Consider the following 9,841-nt stretch of genomic DNA (forward strand, 5'->3'; position numbering starts at 1 on the left):
AAAATAATTTTCTGAGCATAAAAAGTCCAACATGACGGCTTTCTCCTATCATAATCACAGAATTTGAGAAATGTCTTTAATCCATTTGAATTTAAATTAAAAACAAGAATTATTCAGCATTTCAGGTTTTATTATGTACGAAAAATTATGCTCTAGGTTAAAATGATAAATAGTCATTACATAAAGTTACCATATTTTGTACAAATGAAAAAAAATAATAACTTTTCAAAAGTGTATCCCAATAATAAAAAGGTAAGTATACCAATTCTTGATATAGTATAATGATTTTGTAATAATATAATATATTTCTTTTTCTTATCTTTTGTATGTGCAATTTCTACGAGATATTTTCATCATTGTTTTTTTTTTGTTAAAAATATTGTTGTCTGTTGCAGAGTGTCTTTTTCTCAATGATCTGTTGCAAGAAATATACCTCAATTTTGTTTTACTTCTCTCTATTTTAATATTAATATTTAAAAGTAATATCTAATCTTTTTTATTTGTAAAAAAGAACCTATATATGACTTAAAAAATTTCTTCATTCAGTCTATACAGCAATTTATCATGTTTTACATCTAAAAATTCTACCAATGTGGACTAAAATATATTTTTGCAATTTGATTTCTTTTGGTTTAGAGACAATTTTTCTTTGTCTTAAAAAATGGAATCGCAAATTTCATATGCCAAAATAGTGTGACAGTAAGATTATAATGTCAAATATACCACAATAATTTCTTCTCATTTCTAATTAATTTGTAGGCTCTCTTAAATATTTTTATTCCTTCTGTTGATACTCTTTCAAAAATTGCAACTATTTTTACAAATTGTGTGATTTATTAAAATCTATTTTACACTTATTCCATTTAATAATAATAATTAGCTGATTTCTGTATTGGATAAAAATAATTATGCTACATGCAATGGATATTCACTTAAAAAAAAAGAAAAAAAGAAAGAAAATTGGAATTTATCAAAGATTCACATTTTGTTTTTAATTGCTCATGAAAATTTGATTTTTTTTATTATAAATATTGGCAGTTTATTGATTGAAAACTTTTTTCTTGATATTTTCCATGTTAAAATTTATACTCGGATATCTAATGTGTTCTATTTTTCTTTTAATAAAAGTGAGGTAGATGATTTTACTTGAAAGATATATAATCCAATTTTTTCTCATAAAAATCGCATTATTTCTCTCGGAGGGTTCTTTATACATTTGAAGTTAGAGAATATTTAAATAAAAAAAGTGCTTAAGGGGCAGTGAATCACCTTTGAAATAGGACATCTATAAAATTGAAGCTTTTAATGTTCGATCTCAACTTCCAACTTATTATATTATAGAAAAAAAAGATTTTGTAAAATTGTTCGTAAATGTTTGTGAAATTCTATGGCAGACTTATGAAATGCTCGTGAATCGTATAACCCACAAACACGTTCGTAAAATGTTGTACTTTTTTCACAAATATTGTTGGTAAAATGATCGTTTGACGAACATTTTTTATACTTTTACAAACATTTGTTCGTAAATGTTCGTAAACACACAAAAAATGTTCGTAAAACTTTGTCATTTGTTTGTATTTGTTCGTAAATTTTCGTTTGTCTGGCAAAAATTTACGAACAAATGACTAAATTTTACGAACATTTTTTTGTGTGTTTACGAACATTTACGAACAAATGTTTGTAAAAGTACAAAAAATGTTCGTCAAACGATCATTTTACCAACAATGTTTGTGAAAAAAGTACAAAATTTTACAAACTTGTTTGTGGGTTATACAATTCACGAGCATTTCGTAACTCCCCCATAGGATTTCACAAACATTTACGAACAATTTTACAAAATATTTTTTTCTGTGTATAATATTATATGTAGTCACAATTCCATTTAAAAATTTTGTAGGTACCTCAATTCAAAGGTGTCGCACTTCCTCCTATGCGACACAAAATGTGAATTCTAAAATAATTTACATAGGGGAAGTGCTTATAATTTTGGACAGTCTGCATATAAGCATCGATATCCTAAGTTTGAAGTGCCATATTTTCAATACTAATTGACTTTTCTTGTTACTCTCTTTTCAGAAGGATTGTTTAGAAACTTGGCAAGCTATTTATCATCTCATTTTTACTAAAATTAGTTTTAATACGTTTAAAAATGAATTGATATGTAGAGGTGAATTTGACTCTTATTTTGGACAACTTGGTTATTAATTTTTACAACTTGTCTGTAAATTTGGACAGATAATCCGCCTCAACAGGATGCCCATTGTTCTTCATTTTATGAACCAATCTTACCAAGTCCTCTTCCTGGTCATGTATGGGAAACGTGGAATGTCACAAGAAGCCCAGAAACTTTCCATATCATTCATTAAAGTGAGTTGACTTCGGTACTCCAAGTACGTGCGGATTCGCTCATTCCCTGCCCTTTCCGGGAGCCTTTCAAGGCATTTCTCGCTACATCTCTTTCGTAGAGATGATGCTCCTTTGTTTCTCCAGGCATTTGTCCAACCTAGTCATCAGAAAAGCTAAAACTTCACGAAATTTCGTGAGAAAAACACCTGTCCAAAATAAGAATCATCACCTCACTGGTGAATGTCTTAAAAAATTTCCCATTTTTCACACGAAAAATATAATTCACAAGGCAAATCTCACTTCAGGTCAAATGTACAAATCATCAGTAACGTGAATCAACACAATATTCAATGAATATTCAATAATATCACTCAAAAACAGCGAACAAACTTTGTTAGTACTTCACCAAAACTAAATAAGACTGAAGTAAGCCACGAAGTTCTGTCATATTTCTCGTAAGCAATTGCTCACACTGAATTTTCAACAAAGCAATTTCAACTCAAATCATATTCAAATTTTAACGTATTTAGTGTTAAAATATTCCAAAAAGAACAAATATTTAGATAGAATTCATTATTCATCAAATATTGGAATAAAAATCCATCATTTTAATCAATTTATTTTTAGTGTCCAATGTTATCCTCAAAGTGTCCAAAATAAGAAACTGGACAAAATTAGAAGCATTTCCCCTAGACATCAGTTTTTTTTTTAATATTCCAATTCGTTGATAAAGAAAGAATAAATGTCCTGACTTTCACCATATAGTAAAGCGAGGTAATTCCGATGCTTTTCATAGAGTGTGACTTTAACGCTTGTTTTTGGACTGATGAAATATTTTTTCCCCATTCCAAATCAACAGAATTGTTCTTTGTTTCATTTAGAATCATGATAGAAAAAGAATTTTAGCAATAATATCGAAGAAAATTAATAAAATTACGATAATATTAATATATGCGCAAGAACCTTACTGCGATGCTTTTTTCTAACTCCGTTGAATTGGATCAAACTCGGATGCTCATTTTAAGGAAAAGTTTATTGCATAACAATGAGAAGATATTATGTCAAAAACATTTTTTTAAAGTTTTATTTCATCAATTCACATTCCTGACTTTGACCCTCTTCTTCTGGCGCCGTTTTGGAATTTCTCCTGGCCAAATATGATGAATTATTATTATATCATTAATATACTTTTACTCACCTTGTAGATCAGTAACTACATTAATTTTTATTAATAATTTTGATTAAAAATAATATTTCATAATAAATAAAAACCAATGAACGTTTTCCACCGAAGAGCTGTCAATAGCAAAATTTTCTCATAAATGAAATTTTTAGTACACAACCCAGCTGACCCGAGTTTGAAAAATATTTGTTTCACTCACTTATTATACCGATAAAAATATAATTTTTGGTTTTTCTTAAAGTAGAATAGTTATATTATGTTACTGCAGTGATCAATTATGGAAATAAAAATATAAATTATATTTTAAGTGGATTTAACGGAGTTAAATCTTTCGCGGCATCCGAGTTTTGCAATCGTCGGAGTTACATGACCTTACTATATAACCTATTAAAATTGACCGTTCTCGTAATATTTTTCTTGTTTCTTCGTTTTTTTTCATAAGATCGTGTGACTATTCATAATTACCGAGTTAATTATTGAAAAATGATTGATAATTTTGATATAATTGGGGTATTTCTCGAAAAAACTTCTAAAAACTAAATTTGATGTTTTTTTAGTTTTTTTCTGTGACTACACACTAGAAGCAATTTTCGTCAAAAATTGCCTTTTTTAAAAAAAAAAAAAACTCTGACGTTTCTGCCTACAAGGATAGGGGAAATTTTCTTTAAAAAGGATTTTTTTTTCTTCAAAGAAATCACTTCTAGTGTGTAGAAGCCTTTAAAGACAAAAGGAAAACATCTCATTTTTATCTTTAATTTGGGAATATTTTTTAAGTAGGTTAGGTTCAAATACTCCAAATGGTTATTATTTTTCTTTTCGCTTGAAATTTCTCAAAGACAAAGGTCAAACCTATAGAGTAAGTGAACCAAAATTCAGCATAGTTGCATGCAAGCGTCAAAGGCTCAAGTTTAAAATGTAATATTTTAAATTCAAATTGATTTTTTTATTCTTTCTTCTGAAAGAGTGTTGCTTGGAACCTTGTGAAGAGTTTACCGTCTTTATTTACTCTAAAATCATTCTTAATACATTTTAAAATGAATAAAAATATAGACATAGCTTTGGTGCCCTATTTCGGACACCTTTATTCTCATAGTTTCTTGTCCTTCGGGATTTCTTCCAATGTCTGTTTCACGTCATCTCGTTTGTCGAAGCTACATTTTTTGTTATTCTTTTGCATTGTATAATCTCTCGAGTACGTAAAATCTAAAAGTTCATGGAAATTCGAGGAATAGAAAAGGTGGCCGAAATTGCAAGCTGGCCGGAATTTGGCACACTTACCCTAAATAAATTGATTTATCAATAATTTTTTTTGTGATCAAAAGTGAACTCATACAAATTGAAATTTTATAATTTAAAAAGAAAAACTGTAAAATGATTTCAACCGATAAAATGAATCGTTAATTACACACCAATCGTTAACTTCTGTGCTTAAAAATAAAATTTCATAACCGGGTTTTGTATGAATTTTGCTAAATTGAATAGTTCCTTGCAGGTAAACTTTTTACTATTAGGGGAAGTGTGTTAAATTTCTGCCAGCTTCTAACTGAGGCCACTTTGAGTGTAATTTCGGCCATGCAAATAAATTAATTAAAATTATGTATGTAATCTTCGAATAGTCAATGAATTCATTTTGCTTTTAAATATTTATTCATAGAAGGTTGAAGGAATCTAGAATATTTTTTGCAAGTCTCTAGCTATTTGCTATTTAATAAATATTTAAGCTCAAATATGGCGAATTTTTAAATTCTCAAATTCATAATTGATTTTATTTATTTTTTATACTTCCAATTTTTTTTAAGCAAAACCCTTTTGGCAATAAAAACTACAATACTCTTACGTAATATTTTTTATTAAAGCGAAAAATATTATTCATTGGTATTGTCAGAAAAATTAATCAATTTTTTGGGCTATTTTTGTCCCTATCGTCCATAAAAACACAAAATACATCGAATAAGACTGTCGGACTTTTCAAGGTTAGATGTAAGATTTATCATTGATTATGTTCACCAAATTAATTTTTATTGATGATTTTCAGTCCGTAAAGTGTCTCGTCGGTAAAGGGTTAAAGGGTTACCACAAAGACCGTTAAATTTTAAGTATAATTTGAATTTAAATTGCGTTGTAAAAACTCAGTGTGGAAAGAGTCTTACAAAGTGACAGATCGATTATGTTTCTAGCAGTCTTGTGATCTGTGATGAAGTGCAGAAGGTTTTCCTTCAGTGTTTTTCATGAAAATTGATTAGTTTTCATTAAAGATTGTTTCTGTTTATGTTAATAGTGAATCAATCTTTAAATTTCGGGTGAAATTTCCCAGCTGGATCCTGTATTTCGCGTAAAAAAGTAGATACTTTGTGAGCGTCTCTCCGGCGAGGTAGTGTTGCCTATTCCGGCAACATCTTTTGCTTTCCTAAATTTCTTATTCATTTTATGTTTTTTTTTTTCAATTTCTGAGTTCTACAATGTTCAGAGAAAAAAAACCATCGCTTCTATGAAAATGATGATGTGGAAAAGGCCTTGGAAGAGTTCAGGAAGGGCAAATTGCTACGGGAATCTGCGCGTAAATTTGAGATGCTACTCTTCAGGTCTTCAGGACAAATTACACGGAAGATCTCAGGGCTTGTGGGTCATATAAATGTATTAAACTATATACATTTATATGACCCCAATTTGAGGAACTCTACTGTATTAAAGTCGTTCTGTTTGACGTTTTTAACCTATTTCTTACCATGGTATTATACATCATACGCAAATTGAGTGATTTTAGATGATTTATTCCTGGGCAATTTTTATCCGAATTGCTGTCGGGAAAGCATTTTTAGTAACTTTAGTTCTTCAATTACTTGGGAAAAATAGTCCGACAGAGATGAAAATACATTTTCTTTTCTTGCTTGGCGGAAGGTCATGCAAAATTTATGCTCAAAATGGCGGACGGAAAATTCGACAACCCGTCGAATTTGTTAAAATTGGCCTCTTTCCTCTTTCCTGATTTGAATTCTAGTTGCCAATTGGTTTTCTTGGATAGTCACTCTATCTAAACCAATAGAGTTTGTAATGAATTATTAATGAACGGAATTTAAATTCAGTGATCGTTAAGACGTGTGTTTGAGAGAGGCTCCCCGCGCCACCATAATAGATAAAAATCATCTATTAATCTGTAGGAAACTAATCCCAAAATATGAACAATCTATCTCAAGTATTTCTGGTACATTGACTGAATGGGTTAAATTTTCTATCCGTTGCGTCACAAAAGGTGGTCAGAAAAGAGGTGGCCGGTATTTCACTCAAAGTGGCCGGAATTACCACCCAAAGCAATGTCCATATTTTTATTAATTTTTCAATATTTTAGCAAGTGATTTAAAGAAAAAAAAATGATAAACTAGTCTTCAAGGTTCCACACAACCCTCCCAAAAAGGAAGTAACAAAAAATATCTATATGAATTAAAAATATTGCATTTCAAACTTGGGACTTCGGTGCTTATATGCAACTATGCCGAAATTTGGCACACTACCCTATGTTAAATTAGTTTAAAAAAATTATAAGCAATCGGAATTAAGAAACTGGAAGCCCGAAATTAAACTTTGAATTTTTCAGACACATAAACTGGATCAGGAAGATCCATTGGAAGATGCATTTAAAAATCTTGTGCAATAATAAATATAAAAAAAATATATCCAATACAGTAATCATCTCAAGTGCTCGATTACAACTCTCTAATTACATTTTTTTTTTTTGGAGAGGGTACAAAAGGGGACTAAACGTATATGAAAGAAAAAAGAAATATTCTTACTTTTAACATTATAAATCTCGCTCAATGTCTTCATAATCAGGCAATGTCCATAAGAAATCTGGACAAGCATACGCCAACCCCCCCGCGCGTTCAATCTTTTACCTCTCACTTACAATGAATCTCAATTTCTACATGAATAACATTTCAGCTTACCACCTCAATCCTCATTACTGACATTCGCCAAGGTCTTTTTGATCCTGAGAGCTGTAAGTCGGGCAGCTGGATTCTGATACCAACATTCCTTCATCACCTTGGCGATACTGTGAAGGACTCCATTGGTATGCCATCTGTTGGGTACATTGGGCCTCTGTTTGTCCACACAAACAACTTTTCGCATCTCCTCAATGGTCGGATCCGGTTGCACGAGATCGTAATAGGGTAGTTGGTATTCATCATAAATTCCACCAACATTGCACCTCCTGGCAATTTCCCATAAAATCAACCCAAAGGCATAGACATCGGCACGTTTAAAGGAATCAAATTGGGTGGGATTTATTGTGTCTTCTAGCACTTCGGGAGCCATGTAACGTTTTGTTCCAACACGATGCGTAGCCGGGATATCGACTGTATCGTTTTTAACATCATGCCTTACGGCCAGACCCAAGTCTCCAATAGCACAGCTGAGGTTAGCTTTAACCAGAATATTCTTAGTTTTGAGATCTCGATGGGCAATTGCTGGTTTCCCCTTAGTCCCGACAATGTCCATGTGCAAATGTGCCAAACCTGTGGCAATTGACAGAGACATCACCAACATCGTTCGTGTGTCAACTGTACTCAGGGTGAGGAAGTCAAAGAGTGATCCATTCTCATGGTAATCTGTTACTAGCCATAATTGTGTCCATGTACCATTGTCCTTGTTGTCCGCTGCAATGAAGCCCAAGATGTTCTCATGTCGCAACATCACTGTTTGGTAGATTTCAGCCTCACGGAACCATGAACATTCTTCACGTGATGAGAAAATCTTCACAGCCACATTCTCACCTCTCCATCTACCCTGATACACCTCCCCAAATCTTCCCTTACCAATAATCTCAATCAGCTGAATCTGTCGAGCAATTGAGCGTTGCACGAGAAGCGGAAGACCCGCTGAACCCGATCCCGAAGTTGTCAGTTCAATCATGTCCTGAATTGTGTGTCCATGGAGGATTCTGTCGCATTCTGAATCATCAATTACGAAAGATCTTACACCATTGCACCTCTTTCGGCGCCAACACATGTAATACATTCCACATAGCACGGAACATATGACAAAGGTGAAGGCCACAAAATAGAATACAATGTCCCAATTGACAACTTCCTGATCCTCAAGTACCTGCTTCCGCAAAATCGTTACCCAAATGTCATTGTTGCAGAAATCCGTATCACAGCATTTCACATTGTATTCCTTGAGCTTCTCCTTGGACGTCAAGCACTGTATTGGCAGGCGATCGTGCAGGATATTGGCATCCGTTAGGCATCTATACGATACAATTTCCCTGCCGCGCTTAAGCTCAACAGACGTAAAACAGAGGGCTTCGGTTTCACAAACAAAATTCGTCTCCGCGCACAAATCACAGTGACACTTTAACTTTGGCTTTGGCGTAGAAAATTCCTCCGTGGATGTATTTCGGTAGGTATCGACAGCCCTGGAACTGCCGGATGTTACAGACTTTTCAGTTTCTTGCAACCTTTCCGATGTGTCATCCGTGACTTCCACTTCACTGACGTAGTGTGTCTCTACGGATCTGAATGCTGAGGCCGCAAGGACACTATTTACAATATTTAAAATGGTCAACAAGACCAGAAACTGCACAACACTCGTTTTCATAATTTTCCTCTTTTAAACTTTTCTATCAATACAAAATATTTTATGAAAAGTCCCTTTCACTTTTTTTAAAATCACTTAATATTGTTTTTTATTCATTATATTATTTTCTTTATCTTTGACAGTCTCACAAATAGGATCTGCTTTCATTTGTGACCTGAGGAAAGATAAAAAGATTATTCAATGATTGACTCGTAATTACCATTTTAAGGAATAATTTAATAAATTTATTGTCAGGAATATCCAAAGCACACTATTTTTTCTCTTGGAAAAATAATGGAAGCATTCGGCATTTTCTCTATGAGTATCCTTCCGGAAGTTTCTTCTAAGAATTCTCCTATCACATCCTACCTCAATTTAAACTCAAATCTTTTTACTTCTTACTAGTGATTTCAATTGAATGATTTTCCAGCATGACAATAATCAAAGCAAGCCAAAAAACTATTTAGGAAAAAGTTTAAAAACAATATATTTTGGCCCCCAGACAAACACACACCGAGAGCCAAATGTCAAAACACATCCATTTTCCCTACCAGAAAACATTGAGTTTTCCCAAGAGTTCATTACCAAATCAATTAGCAATACATACAGAACACCTGGAAGAAGGTTTTCTGATCAAATTCACTACACTTGCAGCAATATTTGTTAATATTTTTAGAGAAACTTTCTCAAGAAACAAAAGACCACCATTTTTGAGAGCACGACACACGAAGAATGAAT

General features: G+C 32.3%; 1 protein-coding gene across 1 annotated transcript; it reads right to left on the reverse strand.

The window, feature by feature from the left end:
- Positions 1-7,181: 7,181 nt before the first annotated feature.
- LOC129801824 (TGF-beta receptor type-1) lies at positions 7,182-9,840 on the reverse strand. Its single transcript, XM_055847177.1, has 2 exons — positions 9,711-9,840; positions 7,182-9,278 (listed from the first exon to the last, which is right to left on the reverse strand). Exon 2 carries the CDS (start codon positions 9,122-9,124, stop codon positions 7,475-7,477), a length of 1,650 nt encoding a protein of 549 aa, XP_055703152.1. The 5' UTR covers positions 9,125-9,278; positions 9,711-9,840; the 3' UTR covers positions 7,182-7,474.
- Between the last annotated feature and the right edge of the window lies 1 nt (position 9,841).

This window comes from Phlebotomus papatasi, chromosome 2 (genome assembly GCF_024763615.1).
Source record: "Phlebotomus papatasi isolate M1 chromosome 2, Ppap_2.1, whole genome shotgun sequence".
NCBI lineage: Eukaryota > Metazoa > Arthropoda > Insecta > Diptera > Psychodidae > Phlebotomus > Phlebotomus papatasi.

Excerpts from the sequence above, each read along its gene's own strand:
- LOC129801824 (XM_055847177.1), bottom strand. The coding sequence starts at position 9,124 with ATGAAAACGAGTGTTGTGCAGTTTCTGGTCTTGTTGACCATTTTAAAT.